Source organism: Genypterus blacodes, unplaced genomic scaffold (genome assembly GCF_046128005.1).
Source record: "Genypterus blacodes isolate CSIRO-AG114 ecotype Tasmania unplaced genomic scaffold, CSIRO-AGI_Gbla_v1 ptg000061l_1, whole genome shotgun sequence".
NCBI classification, from domain to species: domain Eukaryota; kingdom Metazoa; phylum Chordata; class Actinopteri; order Ophidiiformes; family Ophidiidae; genus Genypterus; species Genypterus blacodes.
Window position 1 is genome coordinate 3,496,794 of NW_027466873.1, and position 22,425 is coordinate 3,519,218.

Genomic DNA, 22,425 nt, shown 5'->3' on the forward strand with positions numbered 1-22,425 from the left:
ATGGATAATAAACGCACTGCAGTCAAAGCTTTTAAAACATAATCTGCTTTATATCAATCGCTCATATCAGATAAAACTGATTCAATTTGCCCTAAACACAAATTCTGATCTTTTAATACCGAAACAGTCTCGAAAAATTATCTCAAATGTTTGTAGTTTGTAGCAGAATTTAAAAAGTCAAACAAACTGCAGTGCTTCTATGTCGCAGCGCCCTCTGCTGCTGGTTACGTGTAATAGCATACACATACAAATGCAACATACAACAAAATGCAGGAACATTAGCTTCTTTAATACCACACTGTAATGTTTAATTGTATTTTTTTAAACGTTGCGTACCATACACTGAGATACATTGTTTTATAAGCAAAATATATTATACTTTCAATTTGATAAAAGGTTACAGTCTGTACAATCACCATCTGTGTCTACCTCTGATTCTTTCTTTTTTTTACAAAGATTATGAATCTGTCATATAAAATGGCAAATGACTTCATGATAGGCGTTTCTAAACTTTCAAAGGTCACATTGGCACTGGCAAAAACAACTGTTATTAGTGATTTTATGAATACTTTTGTCAGAGTAAGAGTGTTAAACAGAAAAGCAGATACAATATGAGTTAACAGTATCAAAATGCAGCAGAGACAACGTGAGCTGGGAGTGTTTTAACAGAGCAATGAAATGTTAGATTTGGCACATAAAACAATACTTCAAATACTTAATTCAGGCATTTTCTTTGCAGGTGCACACATGAAAGACAGTCCTAAATCATCTCCTTTTTTTTCTCCTCTACAATTCTTTGATTTTTGGCTTCCATTTTCCACTGCATGACAGTTGATCAAAAGCTATTGTACATAACTTGAATACCAAAATAATATATAAATGAATTATGTTTGTTCTGCAGCATAACATAACAGAAGGCTTTAAACTAATCAGACACATATGAGCCCTTACTGTGATCTATGTAAAACTCTACAGATGGTCATGTTGACGTTTCTTCAAACTTGCCCAGGGTATTTTCAAAGATCTGAAATAAAGTTCAGGACATTTTAAGGGAACATTAACATTAATTAACAACTAACATCAAAAGGTTGCTTTCTATCGTGCCCTAACGCATTTGTGATTTGTGATGGCACGGCAGTGACAAAAAGCTGAATGCAGCATCGCACTGTATGATGGGACCTCAGAAGGAACAGTGGTGTTCAGTGGGAAGGAATGTCCAAATTTCCTGCAGCTGCAAATAGTTGTGGGACAAAAAAGTCCATTATTTGCATCAGAAATAGTATCCTCAGCATTCATATTTTCCTCTCAAGTGGTGTGTGTGAAAATACTCCAAGTCTCAGTGGAACACACACACACACACGCACACACACACAGTGTAGGCACACACACACATGCAGGGAGGTGAGGCGAGGCGAGGTGAGAAACCACACAATGTTCCTGCCTTCACCTCTTCTCCAAAAAACAGCAGCGCCGGTCACAGTGAACATGCAGACCTGACAGAGCCAGGTTTAGGAGTGTTGGGGTGTCTGCGTGTCAGTGTAGGGCGTGGGCGGAGTGATTGGTTGAGCTCGGTTAAAGCAATCTGATCTTAATAATCAGCTGTAAAGTCCAGGTGGTTGTTGCCAAGCAGGAAGTGAGGAAGTCAAACTGGTGCCACATAATTCCCGGGGAAAGTCCCAAAAGCGAGAGTCCGATCTGACGTACCTGTAGACAGCGGAGGACATACTGTGTCTGACAACAGAAACAAGAAAAATGTACAAATCTATACATATGTTTACATGTAAACTGTGTTACAATGGAAAGTTCAAACTCACTGAACAAACCAACACTTGAACATGTAATGTTTCTGAATGCCCAGTAGAGGGCAGACTAACACAATTCTGTGTATACCGATGAACAACTTCTCACATCAAATACAACTACCTGAATTAACATATCCAAACCACATCTGCTCAAAGAAGTAACCAACCTATAAGGGATGATTGATCAATTCTGAACTTGGCACCTAAAGATTAAACTCAAAGGTCTTGGAGATGCTCAAAAAAGTCAATACACTTCGGCTTGTGGTGAGATGTTGAGATGTTATCCAGTTCGGCTCTCAGAAATAAAATCCTCCACAGCTGATATGACATCATCCTCAGACATTATGTACCTAATGTATTCCAGCTAAAAGAGTCTGAGTCTGGTGGTGGCAAATCAACTAAGTGGCCTTAAGGGCAGCCATGATGACATCAGCCTCGCTGCATGTGTATTGTTTGTTACAGATAATGTGTAAAACAAAGGAAATATTGCAACAACAAAAAATATTGGGCTCTGAATTTATCGATCAAGCGTTATCTACTGGAAAAAACACATTTTATAGAGACTTTAAAAACTCCAGTCTTGTTTCCTACCTACAAACCAGCCATCATCACATTTCTCCATCACTTGCACAATGTCTCCCTCTCTGAGCTCCAACTCATCTGAATTCTGTGGTTTGTAGTTGTAAACAGCTTTATATCTGAAATGAACAACAGGGGGAAAAAAACAACACGATCAAAGCCACAACACTGTCATAGACACCATGTGGCTGGAACATGTTTGTGTCGAAAACAACACCAACTACTGAGACCATTTAATGCTCCGGACTTACGGTTGCCCTTGCACAGCTGTGGAGCCGGAGTTGTTTGGCACTCGTGTGTGAGGGCGGGTGTTGACATGTGGATTAGATGGGGTAGCCTGGTTTGGTATTGCACCCTAGAAGAGATGGAAAGCTCATGTCAGGGGTTACGAAAGAAGACCAGATGAGCGACACTAGGGCGGCATAAACAATCGTGGGTGCAAACATGCAGCGTCTATCTAAAAGAAGCAGTGGGTGCAGACCTGCGTGGGGTCAGTGTATCTGGGTGTGTTGGCTGTGGTTGATGCTGCTCTGTGGATAGGTGCTGAGGACTGTGCGGATGGTGAAACAGCTCTAAATACGGGGTCCTGGTTAGGTGAATGTGTCCTACCCCAGTGGCTGTTGTGGTTGGTGGGTGAAGCCGGTTTGGAGGAGTGAGGGGACCACAGATTGGTTTCTTTGGCTACGGGGGTCAGAGTGGGGGAGCGTGACTGTGAGGCTGAGCCATAGGGCACTGGGGAGGACGGCTTCAGCGGGGAGTGCTCGGGTTTTGGGCTGAGGGACATGGGAGTGAATGGGGAGGATGGCGATCGCAGGCAGGGCGAGTGAAGCGGACGCCCTGGACTCTGGGGTCCACGCGAGACGGGAGACATGGGGCCGGCCGCATAGTCGTCTGTGGAGTATTTGGTACGGGGCATCTTGTTGACCTGGACGTATGTGGCAGGGAAGATGCCACTCCGGCTGGTCCCTGAGATCCTCCCCTCCAACCATCTGTCATCAACACGCCTGGTTATACTGATCATCTCACCCTGAGGAACAAGAGAAGAGAATAGAATAGAATAGAATAGGATGCAGATATACAGTATTAGTCATAGCCATTAAATGAACGTAGGATATAGTATATACATATATAGTATGAAGTATAAAGGAATATTTATGTACTTGAGATATCTTTTAAAACTACACATACATATATAGATTTTCATATTCCATTCATATTTTCATTTTGGTTATCATTTCATTGGACAATTTTGAAGTCTTTGCTGTACTTGAATATGCAAAAACACAATGATCCACTTCTCTCTCTTTCTGCAGCACTACAGTGCACGCTGAGTTTGTCTTGAGTGGTCATAGTGACAGTGAAACAACTTCAAACCAGCGCTACAGGTGATGCTCACTTTCCGAAACGAGAGTTCAACAGGAAGGTCAGCGTTAAAGTTGAACAGAGCCACGGCCTCCCCATAGTCCAACACCTGCAACGTGGGAGACTTTACAGGTGTGGGCTTCTCCGTCGGAGGCAGAATCTGTGAAGGACAGAGGGAAGGACGTCAAAACACGATCACACAATCGGAAGATATCCAGGAAATATGGAGGCATAAGGCGACGGGACATTTACCTCCACGTAGGTTGTGGGGAAGATTCCAGCTCTGCCGTGATGTTCTCCTTCAAACCAGTTAGCATCGATCTGCCTGCGGATGTAAACAATGTCTCCTTTCTGCAATGGGAGCTCCCTGGAGGAATGAAACACAGGGAGATAATAAGACGTTCAAAAGGACATTCTACTTGAGATATATTTGTATTTTTGAAAGAGAATTTTGATTTCACAGCTCAGAATGTGATGTTGTTGTGATGTTTGAGGCCTAAATAGCCGTGGAGGAAAGGAAATGGCTGTTTACAGATAAGCTCCTGCTGTAACTCACTTGGGCGACTGAGCCTGGAAATTGAACTTGGCTCTCGCTGCTTTCATCTACACAAGCAAACAAACAAACACACAAAATCGTTCAGTGTTTGGAAAAGCCTGCAGTTATTTAGGAACGTTGCGTGTGAGGCTTGACATCCAAAAGACCTTTCAATCATTAAAGTTCCAGTTTGATTAATGGCAATACAATTTGAAATGAACACACCTTTTTCTCCTCTCGCTTAGGGGGGAGCTCCATGGCGTCATAGGCAGGGGAGAGCCGTTCTACTGCGGAACAAAATGAAGTCGCAGACATTTAGAGGGACGCAACAAAACACGCAGGAGCTTTTGAAGCCAGTGTTGCCGTGAAATTGAAATCCAAGCTGCATTAAGACGAACAAGAGTCTCACAAAATAATTCACGCTGGCTCTCTATGGAGTAATTTCCATGGAAAACGTTTGGAAGAATCTAATCTGTAATCAGGCCTTCCTGAAAACAGTTCCACTTCCTATATTTCTGGGCTTCCTCCCCACCCATCTACCTTCTGTTTCCAAGTCACATTAGCCTTTTAAAGAATGTAACACCATACATCCAAGACTTTCACCTTGTTCTCCTACACACCTGCATCAAGCGCAACAAACTAGACCAAGAAATGAGTCAAATAGAGTGGAAATACTGTCACGTTATTGTCACTTGTAGCAAGTGGAGGATGTTTGAGACTATAACGTTTGACCAAAAACACACAGTTTGTATCCCAAACAATTACAGTCAACTAATGTGTTGTGTGATGTAGGCATTTTATTTGGATATGGATGTTGTTTTTAGAAACTGAGCTGCACAAAATCACAATAAGCTTGCAAAAGCCACAAGGAAGAATGTGCACCATACCATGCGTGGGAGCAGAGGATGATGAGGATGAAGCAATGGAGCGATGGACAGGCTGCCTTGATGCTGATGGATTACTGAAAAATTTGAATAAATAAATAGAGGCAGATTTAAATTTTTAAGAAAATATCAATGTCAGACAGCAGGAAGTCCTTTAAAACATCAAAGGACAGACACAAACACACACACACACACACAATCTTGTATCACTAATTGTATAACTGAAATTTGCCTAATCCCATTCTTTACCCGAACTCTAACCTAATCCTACTTTTGGCCTGAAAGTCGTCACCCTTACATTAGCGCTTACCAAAAACGTGATAAATATGCCAAACAATATGATCCATACAGACACAACACAACAACACACACAGCACAACTCTGCTGCTATACAGTGTGTCACATTTGCTGCAGCTGCACAGCCATCTGGTCACAGCTGCTGCAGATGATAACGGCTCATCCTTGTTAGATCTTAAACATCCTCTGAACGCTTTTATTTACAGTTTGGTTGATTCTGTTTTAAGAGTCATAAAACGGAGAGCCTGGACCTCTTCTCTGATTTCCACTGATATCACTCAGCACTGTTTTGCACTCCAGTATTTGCAGCTGGCAGCCCAAAGCTATACAACTTGTCTGCATAACAGGAAGCAGTAAATAACTGGCATATTTTCTTGCTGCTGAGTGTTTCAATTTAATACATTACATTTGTGCCTTAGGCAGTGGAAGAGGTCAAAACATGCGATCTCAACTTAGCAACAAACAGCTAAGAGAGAATCGCACAAGAATGCATTACACACTTGGTGAGCAATGTGGAATGCTGCCCCCTTGAACTGACAAATATTGTACGTCAACTTGTTAAAGTTCAGTAGTTTCCTAGCAGAATGCCCAGAGCAGCAAGTCACCTGATCCTCTAACAGGTACCCTGCATGGTAGAATGTGGAGGAGGGCGTTTGGAACTTAATGAGCAAGTTTCTTGACCTGCCATGATTCAGCTGCTCTCACTCGATGAAGCAATGTAAAGGTACATCAAACAGCTGTGTTGCACTCAGAGAAGGTCTGGTATTTGGCTCATGTTATCACCTCCATTTAGTTTAAACACACAGCTCACACACTGAAGACGACTACTAATGCCAAAGAATCACAAGATTTCCATTTAGTTTGCCTCTTTATTCTCTATTCCTAGTTAATGACTTGGCCAATGTTTCTCTTGGTAAATAAGTTAAAACCCGGGCTGATAAATGTTGTGCCACTGCATTGAAGTATAATGTACAGTGACTATAGCAGCAATGAGAGCCACAGGTTGTTATTGATTTATTCATAAACCACCATCAAGAGCTTGAATGAAGCTTACACAGTCTGGCTGCAATAGATAAGACAGTGTGTAAGATGAACTGATAAATAGCACTTTTGAGTAAAATCTCATTAAGTGACTTGAACTGCCATGTAAGTAAGATGTAAGACATAACATTAATCATTGTAGGCATCATGCTGGTAATGTATTGTTTAAATCATAACTGTCTGAGGGAATCCTATGCAGTATTTCTTTGCTGGTTAAAGTTCTGATGGTGTAGTAGAGTCGTCACTGACCTGTAGTGTGTCCTTCCTGTGTTTGGAGGAGTTACTGGATCGCTGCCTCTGGACTCCTGAAAGCAGAGTGCACATTAAACGCTGTTTCCCTGGAACCGCTCAGAGGAAAACTCACAGCTGAGAACGAGTGGAGGTGCTGACCACTCCCAGAGGAGCAAGAAATCCCCTGGGTCCTACTCTCCTTGGGCTACATCAAGTTGTCTTAAATTGTCTGTGATTTTATCAACATTGCAACAATATAAGCGGATTTAATCACATTGAAAATTTATATATTTGGTGCAGGATAACCCAGATCTCTCTCTACAAGCACTAAGGGGAAAAGCAGTTAAACAACATGACAAGTCAGAGTCAAATCAAAAGAAAATCAATCACTCTGATTCTTAATTTATTTGCAGGCAGATTTGCGTTTGCTAGGGGTGGGTGGGGGACGTTCAGGCAGGTGATTACAAGAGCAGATCCAAATGCAAATCAGGCAGGAGGGTCCACAGCTGTCATCCAGATCACAGAGGCAAACAAATACGCATGGTCAAAGCGAGCAAGCGGGGCGATCTCAGTGACACGGTCAGCTTTCACTGGAAATGGGAGAGGTGAGGGTGAGGACGGGTGAGGATTCTGCTACGTGGGGGGTCGGGGGAGGGAGGTAGGAGAGGGATGCTTCAGCAGAGTGAGTGAGGAGGGGGGCTCAGTACCTCACCCCGGCCTCGATGCTGCCTCTTCTGGGAAAGCCTCCTCTCCAGGCCCTGGATCTCCGAGTCCAGCTCGGCCTCGAGTTGACACAGCTCAGAGACCAGACTGGCCTGAGCCAGAGCAATGATGGAGTTGGAAGGGTCACATTAAAACACTAATACAGACTCTGATCTTTGGAGCCAAACATGTTCCTTTTACATGGTAATACGTTAAAACATCAAGAGAGAGGCAGCAGTTACGGTAATGTCAAAACCTGCTCACCTCAACTGAAGGCAAATGGGGTTTTCCAGGCTGTTTATTATTCATAGATTGACGGTCCTAAAGATGGAAAAAAGACAATAATGACAGAAAAAAGACTTCACTTCTGCACAGCTTTTGTGATTTCATCATACAACATTAAAGGGCATGATTTGGCAACTAAGCTGAACAAATAAGTGAAGTGCTGGGAGATTTATCCTTTGGTTAGAAGTTTCTGCCAGAGCTCTGTGTGGTGCTTACGTTTCCACAGCAGTATCTTCCTCTCACATCAATGAGATAACATACAGTAAGTTAAATGGATTGCACTGTTTCTCGTCAGACAGAGGAAATGAAATGAGTCTCCATGCTGTGTGCCATTAAACACTGTGAGAGGTTAACACTATAATACGGATCACAAGACGTCGGGGGTTGGAAACAAAGAGTCTTTTTCTTCACAAACACAGACGCAAGGGTCAATTTGCACTGGATCTGGCACATTGTTGCAAAAGCCATTAAAAGACAAAACAGAAAACCTTAACCTTAAACACAGAGACAAAGACAAGAAGCATAAGTGAAGAGGACACAGGTTGATCCAATTTTCCTGTATATTCATGTCAACATTCATCATTTCACAGCAGTCCCTTTATACAAACCAGAAGATTATAGCGTCAATTGTCTGAGAAGCTGAGAGAAAGAAAGATGGGAGTCTTCTGGATATTAGAGGACAAAAGAGGAAGCTTGCACATCTGCTGAGGAGCTGCATGCACGCTGTGGAACAGTCACACGTGCTTCATCTCGCGTGAGAAGATAAAATATGGGGAGTTAGACGACTTGATGGAACTTAATCCTTAAAGAAAAGGCGCCCACATCCTTTATACCTGTGATATACAGAGAGCAAATCTCCTAAGGATTCCAGTCTGGAAGCTGCTGTTACTTTTTGTTTTCCTTTTTCCACTTTTTTTAGTTTTCTTCTCGCCATTGTTTATCTGTTTTTTTACGACTCATTGCATGTTGGATAAATGTCATTTTCAGATAAGGAATTTTAAGAAAGTGTGTGTGTGTGTGTGTGTGTGTGTGTGTGTGTGTGTGTGTGTGTAAGAGAGAGATGCCCTTACCTGTCTGTGGCTCTCTGAGGTGTTGCCCTGTCCAGGCTCAAAGTCAAATATGCTCCTTGGTTGTGGGTGCTGCTTTCCCGGGTCTGACAGCTTATCTACATCCTCACTCCTGAAACATAATACCCCAATCCACACACACACACACACACACACAGCCGTGCACACACACACACAACAACAACTTAATCATTGCTTCATTGTTAGTGCCTGCAACAACAAATCCAAACTTGCCTGTCCCACACTTTCCCTCCATTTCCTATGGCCTGGATTTTGTTTGGTATTCACATAAAATACTATGACCTTTCTCCTGCATGTTAGCTGATGTCATTCAAATTTAATATAGATTCTGATGAAAATGAAAGTCAGAGGTACAGTGCTAAGACATAAATATACATTATACAAGCTCTGTCTCAGTGGCTGTATTTTGGTGCACTTGTTAGTGATTTTATATATGTAAATAAAAGCAGCCATATTTCAACACACTCAAGTTTTACTGCTACAGCATGACTCGCTCTGCTATGACCTCGTGAGTAATAATCGCTCTGCTTATCTGACTTTAGATAGATACAAATTACATGGATATGACTTGAATAGCACATAAATCCAGAGTGAGCCTGGGTTTCCTCCGTCACATCCAGCTCCTTCCCATGCACATGACTGGAGACTCCACAGAAATTCCAAGAGGTGGAATTAAGAGGAATGGTCAGTCTGTCCATTTGCCAACTTGCCCGTGATGGCTCCACCCACTTCCAGAGACATGCGGTGATAGGCTCTACACTCAAGAATGAGGAATTCCACCCAATCAGTCTGAACTCACCAGTCTGGTAGTGCACCATACGGTGTCAGTCTAAAGAGGCTCTTGTCTGCTTGGTTCTTGTCCTCCGTGTTGGCAGATGGCTGAAGCTCTGGGGGGTCAGTGCAGACCAGTTTAAGTGAAAAACAGATTACATAACCAAGCGGCTCAACAATGTGGGCTTTAGTGATTTGACTTACGTTTGGCTGACCATAGCTCTGAGTCCTCCAGTTCAGGCTCTGATAAACACACCGGACAGAGTGTATGGGTGAGAAGTGAACCTCTGCATGTCTCTCACAAGTTTGCAAAGGAATCAGGTGCCTCTCAAATCACAGACATCAACTCAGACAGGTCAGAGGATGGGAGCACAGGATACTTTTACATTTATTGCCGCAAATAGCAGACTAACACATTGACAATAATGTGTCTGAAGAGGTATGCGATGATGTCATGGTTACATCATTACCTCATATTTTGCCCCTTCAAGTGGGAGGGGGCACAACTTCACTTGAAGGATCATAAAAGAAACAGTTGTGAACATAACAAGGAAGTAATGATTGGTACTTGGTTACTTATCATACAAAAAGATTAACTGATTTAGAGTTATTCAGCTATGTTATGACTGTTATCTGATTGGCGGTGTGTTCTTAATTTGTTCCTTGGAAACTGCTCTCGGTTTGTTATCTTAGACGTCTACGTTAGTGCTTCAGAATCCACTGCAAAGTCATCCATACACATCACAGTGCTGTATTGACCCGTGATGAGAATCTTTTCCTGTTATATAAGTGGTAATGAAGAGAGATGAACAGCTAGATTAGGGAGGGGCAGAGATACGAGAAAGAATTATTTCCAAAGTTAATAAGCTGAAATGACATAAGGCTTAGGAGCTCTTTCATCATATCTTATTTTTCCGGCAGAATAATGTGTTTACTGGATCTCCTCTGTAGTGTCTGACACTGACAGAAAGGAATTCTCTCAGGAGGACGGGCGAGGGAGGAGGAGGAAGAGGAGGAGGAGCAGACTCACCCTCGGGTTTCTTGTGGATCTGTCTGAACATGCTCTTGTACCAGTCCCTAGGTTTGTTCACACTCTGGTGAGAGAAAAGAGGGGAGGTGCAGAAAGTAAACACATTTGGAGAGACGGGCTGTGAGAACTAAATCACATCAAATGTAGCAGGAGCATGAAACCTTTAAGGTCGTGTTCAGACTTAAACAAAGAGCAAGAAGTTGCCAGATGCTAAATATAAATCAACCCAAATGAATTCCTGAATCAAACCTGAAGCCATAGGCAAGAATATCTCAGTTATTTCTAAGTAAGGAGATTTCAAGATAAAAACATATTGAGACTGTCTGACATTTCCAGATAGACGATGTTATCTCAGCCTGGAGGAATGTTGTGCATTTGTCTTACTGATCTGGAGGCAATGGGCATCCCAGTCTCATCCACTGGGCCGATTCCAGAGAACTTGATGAGCCTCTCCTCCCTGACAGGACCTGACATACGTGGCAAAGTGGCAGAGCCCTGGACACCATTGGACAGCCCCCCTGTTTGTTTACATGATAAGAACAACATTTTATAACAGGGACCTGGTCTTTGGGTGTGTTCATTCAGCAAATACATTGTGTTTTCCTTTGCATTATGACTTGGTCCTTAAAAATAATTTTCTATGAATCAAATTTTTCCGAAATTGAAGCAGTGATCGATTTAAAAAATGGATCATCTTACCATACGACTGTGAGGGACCGTAGTATGATCCAAAGCTGAGAGCATTGGGGCCACTTCCATTCATTTCTGACACCTTGGGAAGAGCAGAATATCCATCAGTCTGAGTACAAACGTTTCTATGTAATTTAAGTTGCGCCAGACGCACTTCAGTGCAGATTGTTTCAGAGCTTTTCCAAAACTGGAAATATAACATGCATGCAATTATTTGTCCACAAGGGGGAGCACTTTCACACAGAGCTCTCTGGACTCAATGAAGCGTCTCAGAGCGACAGTAACTGCACTTGCCTTAAACTCCCCAGATGTCATTCTGTTACGATATGGGCTCAGAGGGGGAGTGGGGAGTCCAGGGGAGATGACCACCTCCTGGATCAGGTCTGGGGATGTTAGAAACTTCTGATCCGAGGAAGCTTCCAACTCCACAGGGAAGACGATCCTGGAGCCATTTGGATCATCAACAACTTCCATGCCTTGCTAAATGAAGGGGAAATGAGAGGTATGGATGAGCACAAAACAATGTTTGAGCTTTGCTCCTGTCATGTCCTCCTGTTGCCCCTGGGTAAACACAGCTCTCTCTGGGGGGTCATGTGAACTTGTTAGCAACCCAGCTATTCTTTAGTGAATAACTGTCCTCTGTGGGGGAGCCTCTGATGAAAAGGCCCCTAATTTATTTAAAGCAGGATCAGTGGGAAGTGGTGTTCCACCCACTTCATCATCTCTCTTGCCACAACTGGAGAAAGGCCTCATTCAAGGTGCAGAGTGGGGGCACAGAAACAGGAGAGGACCATTATGAGCCCATTAACTACCTATTCACCCGGCCCGCCTATTCTCCAGCCAGGAGGTCAGAACTGCAGGCCAAAGAGATTGGAAAAGGGTCGTTGATGTCAACCTCAAAGTCCAGCAGGGTTAGCTCTGGTCTTGTGGTCTCCATAGTGATATGTTCACTCCCTGCAGCCACGATGACCAGTATTGGAATACTATCAGGTGCTTAGGTCCCCCCCTGTGTGGTTGCCGGGGGGTCATGGGAAAGCCGTTAAACCTTGCGGTGAGGCTATCTGTATTTCTAACCAGTGGCAAAGCATTGTCACAGCTGACTGAGCAGGAGTGAGTGACACATGTTATGTTGTCATGTGTTTTTGTGGCTTCAGCAGGTTTAAAGTGATTCAGTGTCAGAGCATTTTGGAGACAAAGGTATTTGAAAAACAGTTTGAAATGTCAACAAATAAAGTGTGCTTTACCTCAGACTGCATGTGATCTGCTGCGCTCCTCGTTTCAGACATCAAATTCTTGCATCAGCATCAAAGTCGTCTGCAAGACAAAGTATGGAGATTATATTATTATTATTTATTGTTAGGTTATCCTCTATAATTACAAACAAAATACACCTGTATCTAGTCAGGGTGTTTCATTGAGGATATGTAATCCACATCTGTAAAAATGCTCCTCAGACAAACATTATAAAATGTTTTAGTTTCTCATATTCAAAATTCCTGAGCCACTTCTCACTGCATTTCTCCAGGCTGCCCTCGATGGCCCAGCCTCTCATAAATCAAAGTTTACATCCCAGCAGCTTTGTGTTCCATTATCCCATTCCATTAGCACTCCAACGAGGGAAAGTTAGCATCACCCACTTTTCCTCGTAACTAAGGAAAACCCTTCCCAAAACAATGAGTGTGACGCACATGTTTGTCTCACTTTTTTCCCAGTAATACAGCACTGTAATGAGCTGGACTAAAGGAGCTGGATGATGGAGAAGGCCAGCCCCTTAAAGCAGAGATCAGGAAAGTCCTAATCAATTGTAACCTCAGAAAAACAGATTAGGACTGCCGTTCCAACATCAAAGGAACAGAGGAATGAGAGGGGGTTTTTCCGCTCCTGCATGAGGCAGGCACCTCTCATCTACAGCGGCTCATAATAACAGAGTTGGCATGGAAACCACAGATCTGACCCTTGCTCCTCCTCTAGCAGCAAATTAAGTGATCAGGATTCCCGGGATTATCTTTCTCTGAATGAAGTAAATAAATAATAATACATTGTGAAAATCTTATTTGAGATACTAATGTGATTTTCAGTGAAGGTAACAGGGGGTTAATGTAAGTATGAGGTTGTTTCCTGGAGCAAATGGCTTTCCAGCTTGGAGAAGAAGTAATGAGCGCGTGTGGGCTTCTACAGCCTGGGTCATCAAATTCAATTTGCACTGATGAGTTTTCCATGTGGCATTAGCAGCTGAGTGTCAGTGTCTACAATGTGGTCAAGACTACAACCTGACCCATAGATTGTTAGAATCAATATTATTACTCAAAGATGCTGTATAATGGTAAATGCTCAATTATACACAGAAGATATGGAACAAAAATTGTATATTTGACACCTAAGGTAAGGTAAGGGACTCCAGGTAGGTCCACCATTAACACAGCCTGGTGCCAGTAAACATTAACGACGATATACATGTGTTGTGCATCTGACAAAACAATCCATTTTCATTCCTGCTAGTTTCCATGACAGGGAGGTAGTTGATTGGTCAACAAGTATCTGTAAGATTCCCAACTAGAGTCTAGTTAGAGTCTAGAATTCACCCGCAAGGCTTTCAAGGGAGGAAACCAGACAGGGGAGAACATGAGGAGAACATGCAAACTCCAAACAGAATGAGCCCAATCAGATCCAAACCCAGGAGCTTCTTGCTAAGCAGTGCTAACCACCTCTGTCACGCATGCATCAGTCCAGAGCTCTATCACAACTGATATCACAGTATGCAGCACAGTCACAAATATCCGTATCCGTTCTAGTCAAAACCATGACGACTGTGCGCTGGCAGTGTCTGTGTGCAGGAGCTTAGAAAGGAGCACAGAGCTTTGTAATGACAGAATCGGTGTTCGCGTTCCAGACAACGATGTCACTCTGAGTCATCACTTCCCAATAAACTGCATTACATAATGGAACAAATACGAGAAGTGGAGGGTTTCTGCTGAGGTTTAGAATGTGCTTAACACTCTGGTTTCTTATTTGTCTCTATGTCACCGACTGGGGGATTGGCTGGCTGACATTCACTTTACAGGCCCCATCTCACTGATAAGCAAATAACTCCATGTGTAATTCATTGCCCTGTTTAGTTTGGAACTCCTGAAGGGCAAACAAAGGAGCTGCTTTTTTCACCCACACACACACACACACACACACACTGCTGTTATTCAAGACCGAACAGCTACTGGAGCACGGGACAGCTTCCCTCTGTTGGCCATAGCCACATACCCACCATATACATCGTTTCATGAAAGATATTCGCTTAAGATCATTTATGAGATACCGAATCAATATACGGTTTTCAACTGTACGACAATAACGCCATTCATCCAAAGGAATGCTTGCAGTGAAAGCATTGTGACACATGAAACTGGATCTTTGGAATAATTGAGGAATCCTTGTCGTTTTTTGTATTTGATGGTGACATTACTGTTACATCCTTTTAGAGTCTGAAAGGGCCTATGGTTCTCGCATCATGAAGAGTGGGCCTCTGCCAAAACAGTGTCCATGTCTTATTTGTTTGAGCTAAATCCAACAGGAGAAATCCTCCAGTGCTGCACACATTCCCTGTCCAGGAGCAGCAAACACAATGCTACCTAAAAAGGCAAAATCAGTGCTGATATCTGGCAAAAAAAAATCCCTGTCAAGAATTCTGTCTCTCTCTGTGTTTGTTTTGAACGCTCGCTGCATTCTTATCTAATTGCGCAGAATTCAACGACCCGGGCAGCTGTAAAGTTTCACACGCAGACCGTTTGTAAAGTTTGTGAGCGCCAGCCTCGATTGTATCTTTCATAAAATATGCCGACTCCCAATCTTCACTTGATCACTCGGACATGAAGGAAGAGAAAACCGCCCCATTGAAGGTCCAGGTGGATCAACACAGAACACAGACGCCGAGATGTTTCTCCTAATCTTGATCTACATTGATACAAACTTTAGGCAGCTACCAGCATGTCTCCTTTGCAGCTCAGGGTAGCTGAGGGTAACTGAGGACAGGAAAAAGGAAAAATGGGGGGATTTTTCTATGGAAAGCATTGCGTCTGTCCACTTTGTCCTCAGGGAACTCTGCTCCCTGGACGTTGTGGGGGCAGATGTTAAACTCTGTAAACTGAAACAGAAGAGTCACAGATTCCACAAACAGCTCGCTCCACCGAGAACAACCTAAAGAGCAGCTTTTATTATAAGAAAGCATTGGAAACAGATTGTATCAGCGAAGCAGGAGGCGGTTTTCTTCTCCCTCTTCTCATGAAGGGAGTAAACGAGGAACCAGACTATCTGGACTTACTCAGCAGGTCAGGGTCAGTGACTGTTACCACACCCTGTGAAATCAAAGGGAGGTTTCCACAGCTCAGAATAGCAACACAATGTTTCCAAAGTTGTAACAGCAAAAAAGTGTCATATCACGTCATATCATTAAAGGAAAAGATTTCAATATAAAAATGGATCGTCGATCTCAAAAGGCTTCACATCCCCACACAGTGAACAGCCTAAAGCTATCAGGACATACAAACATTAACATATAAGGACAAATCCAGTAAGAGGATGTCCAGTCCACAGAGAAGCCGTCAGTATGACTCATACTTGATTTCAAAATAATTTCCTGTCGACTCTTAGTAGAAGATATTCTTGTATGCTGAAGGGTTTGGGAGTTTCAGAGGTTTTGCCTACATCAGAGTTGACAAACTTGACAAATTATTGGTCAGATTTTGAATTTGACTACCAGTCATTTCCACTCTGATGGAGTCGCCTCTGTAACATTTTGCTTCTAGTTCTAGCAAATACAGAAGATTTGTAATGAGTTTCAGAATTTAAAATAGTTGCTATGGCGCCACCATTGGGAGGGTTGTCTCCATATTCGAGTGCACATTTTTGGGAAGCAGACGCTACTAGTGGGAACTTTCTGTTTATTCTCAATCTGCAAATTAAGATTTCTCAAGACTTCATGTCAAATGGCTCACTCAGTGTCACAGCAAAATCAGCCCAAGATGACCAGCTGATGTCAGTTAATATGATGTCAATATCAGAATACCAAACAGTCATCGTCTTCTTACGCTTACTTCCTTCCATAGAAGGATGCAACCAGGCCTGACCCACGATGACCTTTCTCTCCACTCTGCATATATTGTAGTCAAGGTGAGCACACACAGCCTAATGAACAATTGTTCCGGTGTTGACCTATGAACCTTGGTGATCTTAATGCAGCACAGTCGCATCTCTAAGAGCAACTTCATCTGTCGAGCTGGGACAAAGACAACATAAATCCTGAGACTTAGAGCAAAATAAACTCTCCTTCACAAACTGGTCTTTAGTCTTCAGTGTGGCTGTTGTTCTCTTGCCTCTGTGTACTGGGCAGTGAGCAGAAACGTCTGGTTAATCATTGACCCCATAAGGTGGGAACTGCTGCTGCACACAGACTGATGAACGGATCTAAGTCCTGCTTAACTACAGCAAGCAAAGCTAAACACGGGATTGCTTGTTTGCTTAAGGTGGTTAGTTTGTTTGGATAATTTCTGATCTGCAATATCATTGACCTCAAACGATATCATAGAAAGCAATAACAAACAGGAGTGTTAATTTCCTGGATGTTACTGCGAAGCAAAGACCTTTAACATGGACAGACGGAGGGTAAAGTCCGCACGTAACAGTCATAAAACTGAAAAGATCATCATGCAGTGAAGTAGTTGATAAAGGATAATTACGAGCACATTAAGTGAATAAATAATGCTGACATTATAAACCTCTGAGCTGAGTCACTGTGCAGTTACGTGAGCGATGTTAGAGGTCCTGCTAGGTTGATGGCACGCTCCTGCTGGGCTCTGCAACTCTGCATTGCAGATGTGTGAACACAGACGTAGCCCATACAAGGACGGGGAGCTGCGAGTTTATGATATGCAGTTATTGGGGGATACACACATTTATCAAGAGGGAACTATTTCACCTCCTTGTATGGTGCTCCTTCATCCTGAGCAACAGGCGGAGTCAGAGTCTGTGTGCTTCTTGTCAATGGAGAGGCTCGGCGTTCCCAGGAGACACTAAATCACATCGCCTCTCGCTCGCAGGGTACCAATGAGCTCAGCCATCAGGCACGGAATACTTCTCTTCTCAATATCTGTAGTATTTAGGTCGTGCTAGACTTAAATAAGTAATAAATCGGTGTGACCTTTATTCATATTTTAAAATAATACAGGCTTTTAATTCCTGAGCTCCTGGCTGCTCAGACTTAATAATTGGACCATTTTCACCATTTAATAATGATTATAATGGCAATAAAATCAAAATTGCCAATATACTTTCACTTCACACAATTGGTTTGCACGTCTTTGCCTCCCCTTGCCCTTCATGATAAAAAGTTTAGTCATAATTGTACCACTTCTTGACATTAAATGTGTAACCCTGTGGAGTAAAGCACTTTTTCTGAGAACAATCAAAGCCCCAATTCAGGGAATAACATCATTGTAGAAATGACCTTGGGATTAGGAGGGTTCAACTTAAATTTCAATGACAATCCATCAGACAAAGCGTGAAGAAACACACCCTGAAAACACACTGAGCAGACCAAAATCTCATCTCCTCACGGCTGTCATTTAGCATGATCCAATCTGAGTCCAGCCTGTGGTTATAAGAAACGGCACCTGCAGAGATCACAAAGGGAATCAGGTCTGGGTGTGGAAATCACCCTGACAGTAAAGGGGGGACCCTCCAGTGATAGCCAGACAGGCCCGGGACTGTTAGACCTGATGTGTGCAGCGGGATGGGAAAGTATTCTGACAGAACACATGATTCCTATTGCGTCACTGCTTAACCATTGTCAGTGCACCCTTACCCACTGGGGAGAGCAATCAGGAATGACCTGTTGGGATACTGCCCACACTGCTCTCTCTCTCTCTCTCCTCTCTCTTTCTGTGTGCCGCTCCTCTACGTGCCCAATAGCCACAGACTCACAAGACAGAAACTCCCACAGGATTGCTTCAACATCAAAACTGCACAGATCACATGGCTCACTGGGGATTCTCCTCTCAGGTACACTGTCAAAGCATCCCTCTGTGTGGACATCCTCGGCTTTTTTTTTCTTCTTCATATGACACAGACAAATTCCTGGGCAGGTCTGAAACCCTAATAATCCAGTCAAACAGCATGTAAACCCAGAGGCAGTCAGACGGGTTACTCAACCTTAAAAAATAAAAAACAGACTTGCACAAGCAGGCTGCGAGGTAAAAGATCAACTTGTTTAGAATAATCAGGATTATCCTCTATCCTCTCACCACCTGCCTGTGCTAGTGGGGGAAAAGTAGACTCACCTGAAATCTGCGTCTGCTCAGTGGTGGATATAAACTAGCTTTTCTGATGACAGACCTTCCCTTCCCTTCCCTCTCTCTCTCTCTTTCCCTCTCTCCCTCCCTCTACCAGCCCTTGCTCCGCCTGGGAAGGACTTCCCAGTTGACAGGCATTGCCATAGCAACCCCCCGGCCCCGTTCAAAAGGCACCCTCCTCTTGGCCTGTCCTCCTTCAATGAAGACGCCCTATTGTTGTGATAAGGTGATATTTCACAGCGCAGGGTTCACCAAGGGGGAATTCAAATAGTTCATCACCTCCACCTCCCAGACACTGCACAGTGACTCCAGCACCATCACACCACTCCATTCCTCCTCACGCTCCCATGCCTCGCTCTCCTTTGTGCATGGTTTTATGTCTGTGTGTGTGTGTGTGTGTGTGTGTGTGTGTGTGTGTGTGTGTGTGTGTGTGTGTGTGTGTGTGTGTGTGTGTGTGTGTGTGTAATGGGGGTGCAGGTCTGTGACTAGTCAAAGGGCTGCAGTAAGAATAGGAGCTCTCTCTGTTCCAGCAGCTCTGGCAGAGTTGTGGACTCATTACTCCGCACCTCTGACAGCAGAACCATGACTGGCCGTCTCAGACTCACACACGAGTCTGGGCTCCACGTCCCACTGACCCTCCTTATCAACATTATCATCACACACACATACCAATACTGGATGGACCCCAGGACAAAATACCACCTTGTGTGCAGACTCAAGCATCAAAGTATTGCCTCACCAAACAACTGTAAGAGAAATCACAGGGGGAAAAAACCTCACACACGTGTCCGGCATGACCCCACAGGTGGTGCTACCATTGGCACTCATACCACAGTTTGAGAACCATTGCTTTGGATGATATTAAGAAAATGAACTATCATGATAGCTCAGCTCTGTTAGATGTGGTAGCTAAAGGAAATAAGTTCTGTGTTATTTGTGCCCCAGTTACCACAAACAGAAAGATGTTGTAGGGAGGTGTAGCGTGAGAACTAATCAGTCAGATAAAACAACTCCCTGACTTGAATAGGTCCTTACATATCAGAACACAGTACTTTCATGTCCAAAACCCATCAAACCGCAGCGCTCAGACGTGAATGAATCTACCATACAGACTTCTGCCTAAATGAAACTAGGCTTTCCAGTTTGGCTAGACTTCTTGCCAGTACAGGCAAACAGAGATAAACCTGAACTCTGACATGCTGACAGGGAACTTGTTTTGACTCTGTGTTCAGTTCAAAGCAGTTAGAATAAGTTACAAGAGGTGAGTGTTCAACAGGTTTACAGTGAAATCTCTGAGGTAAAACACGGTGGTGTGTGTGTGTGTGCGTGTGTGCGTGTGTGTGCGTGTGTGTGTGTGTGTGTGTGTGTGTGTCTGTGTGTGTGTGTCTGTGTGTGTGTGTGTCTGTGTGTCTGTGTGTGAAAGCGGGAAAATAGAGATTTAATATCTAAAACCCGGTTCCAGCATGAAACTGAAGGATTCAGCTCTTTTTTAATTATTCAGTGGTCCATCTTGGCAGAGTGAAACCCAGGGCAGAGACCCGTCTCCCCTTACACAGCGAGTACACCGTCTCCTCTCACGGTTGTTTTTGCCAAACGGTTGACTGGCTGAACCTGAGGGGCGAGCTTCAGATTAAGGCTCTACCATAATCTGCGTCCAGCCCGGACCCGACACTCACCCCGCTGTGACCACATCTGACACCCTGTCGCTCTGCGGCCACGAGAGGCAATCATGCAAGGGGTGATCGCCGCTTTGGCCAGGGTTGCGACACCTTTCCCACACTGGATCTTTGTCCAATTTGTCTCAATTTTCATGATTCCCACCATGCCTCTCATCACTCAGGACATTTTCAGAAGAGTCCTTTAGCTCTCAAACATATACCCTGCTGGGTCACTGCTGCCAAGGCAACACCTCTGCCCTCTCACAGGGAAGGAGGGAAACTACTATGGAGCTCATTAAACCCATTTCAAGACAGCCAAATATTCCAACAAGTGACATAAATCTGTTACATAATCAAACACTTCCACCACCTGCTTGGCAAAAACCTCTCAAGAACAAGAGACAGGACGTGGGTTAAAACATGACACCCTGCCCGAGAGATCACTAAGCATCAGCAGGTAAACATTACATCTGTGGAGGTAGGATACAAACACACAATATCTCAGGCTGTGACTCTGACGTCACGCTTACGGAATGAGAACAGACGCAAGAGCATCAGAGTTTATTTTAGCGGTAAATATTTTAGCAAGCAGCTCCGTCTCCCAGAGCTCTGGGTCAATCTGCTGGCAGATGAAGACAAACATTCCTGCTATGGTCATATCCTCATGGGACCTTCTATGCTCAGGATGGTTATAGAGATGATTTCCGCACAGGACAATATGATAGCACCCTTGGGACACAGAGCTGTCCTTCTCCAGCAGTGATAACAGCTGAGCCAGCCTCACATGCAGATGCCATGGATGTGAATGATTTGCATAAACACAAATATGGATCCAGTGAATGACTCAACACATGATTGAGGATGTGTTCATCTAACAGGGAAATGTGCTGAAACAATTTAGACCAAAGCAACGACCAAAGCCACAACAGGAAGTGGTGTTGGGATAGAGATCTGATGATAAACATCTGACCATCTTCTGGATCACAAACAGCAAAAGATAAGACATCTTACCGTAACGTCTGCCTCATCTCCTCCTCTTTCCCTGCTCAACAGCTTTTCACAAGTATTTAAAAAAGCAACAACAGCCCTATCCTGTTTCACTCTGTGGTTTCCAGGCAGTGATGGAATGAGTGATGGAGGGAAACAACAACATCACTTTGGATTAACAATGGAAATCAAAACTCTCGTGTGGCAATGACTACAAATGAATTTAATCTCTTCATTTATCATTTAGCTGAAGGTTTTCCTCTGGATCCCGGACTCTAACTCTGTAAAGTCGCAGCACAAGTTCATACTTACAGGCTGAGCTATGAGGTCTCCTCAGTGCAGGGAGAGAGGGGAAGTGAATGAAAACGAAATAGACTCCAGCTCTCTCTCGCTCTCTCTCTCTCGCTTTCTCGCTCGCTCTCCCTCTCTCTCGCTCTCTCTCTCTCTCTCGCTCTCTCTCTTTCCCAAGCCAACAGTGTGTCTTTTATCTTTGGTGAATGATTCAGCGTGGGTCTGAATGTTTCACTGACGGTCTGTGGGCGTGTGTGTGTGTGTGTGTGTGAGTGTGTGTACGTGTAGCGTGTGTTTGCACTCGTGTCTGTTCGGTTCGTACGCATCATGTGTGTGCGTACATGTGCGAGCATGCACTTTAAAGCTCATCAGGGAGAAGCAGCTCTCAGTAATAGTTTCCATCCACAGCTGGAAATAATAGAGCTCTGCATACAGGCGAGGGCTCGCTGGCACCGCCCGTTACTGTCTTACGATCACGAAAAGTGTGTGTGTGTGTGTGTGTGTGTGTGTGTGTGTGGTTGTGTGCGTGCGTGCGTGCGTGTGTGTGTGTGCGTCGGCGTGTGTGCGTGTGAAGGATACACACCATACGCATCACCATTGCGTAATCCCATGGTCAAGTCACCGTTTGATGTTTAACTGTTTGTCACAGACTGTACTCTAGAGGGCGCTGTTTCTTAACCTGCTCTCCAGAGTCATTATGGCGGCATTTGTTAATGTGAAAATTTGAAAATTTTCCCCGCCTGTGATTTGACAATATTAAGGCAGAAGTGTTCACCACAGCCCCTCACCATCCACCCTTGAATTATATGAGGTGGGCGACTCTGCCAAAAAAAAGCCCAGTCTTCCAAAAATGAT

The 22,425-nt window shown here is 43.8% G+C and overlaps 1 protein-coding gene across 11 annotated transcripts; it reads right to left on the bottom strand.

The window, feature by feature from the left end:
* Positions 1-283: 283 nt before the first annotated feature.
* On the bottom strand, positions 284-21,805 carry sorbs3 (sorbin and SH3 domain containing 3). 11 transcript variants are annotated; one of them, XM_076154170.1, is made up of 22 exons: positions 21,592-21,799; positions 12,542-12,611; positions 11,592-11,777; positions 11,307-11,379; positions 10,992-11,125; positions 10,608-10,671; positions 9,782-9,820; positions 9,606-9,693; positions 8,789-8,897; positions 7,698-7,754; positions 7,439-7,546; positions 6,750-6,805; positions 5,166-5,239; positions 4,504-4,565; positions 4,300-4,346; positions 3,996-4,110; positions 3,778-3,903; positions 2,863-3,408; positions 2,633-2,736; positions 2,394-2,500; positions 1,705-1,731; positions 284-1,024 (listed from the first exon to the last, which is right to left on the bottom strand). In XM_076154170.1, exons 2-22 carry the CDS (start codon positions 12,581-12,583, stop codon positions 1,017-1,019), a joined length of 2,172 nt encoding a protein of 723 aa, XP_076010285.1. In that variant the 5' UTR covers positions 12,584-12,611; positions 21,592-21,799; the 3' UTR covers positions 284-1,016. The 11 variants fall into 11 exon arrangements, with proteins under 11 accessions (XP_076010285.1, XP_076010287.1, XP_076010288.1 ...); XM_076154172.1 differs by having other exon boundaries at positions 284-1,731; positions 3,307-3,408; positions 21,592-21,805; XM_076154173.1 differs by lacking the exon at positions 1,705-1,731 and having other exon boundaries at positions 284-1,704; positions 3,307-3,408; positions 21,592-21,802.
* Between the last annotated feature and the right edge of the window lie 620 nt (positions 21,806-22,425).

Excerpts from the sequence above, each read along its gene's own strand:
- sorbs3 (XM_076154162.1), bottom strand. The coding sequence starts at position 12,583 with ATGTCTGAAACGAGGAGCGCAGCAGATCACATGCAGTCTGAG. Across the intron at positions 6,806-7,438 it reads AGCATCGAGGCCGGGGTGAG|GAGTCCAGAGGCAGCGATCC; the intron begins GTACTGAGCCCC and ends CTCTGCTTTCAG. Across the intron at positions 3,904-3,995 it reads TCCCCACAACCTACGTGGAG|ATTCTGCCTCCGACGGAGAA; the intron begins GTAAATGTCCCG and ends TGTCCTTCACAG.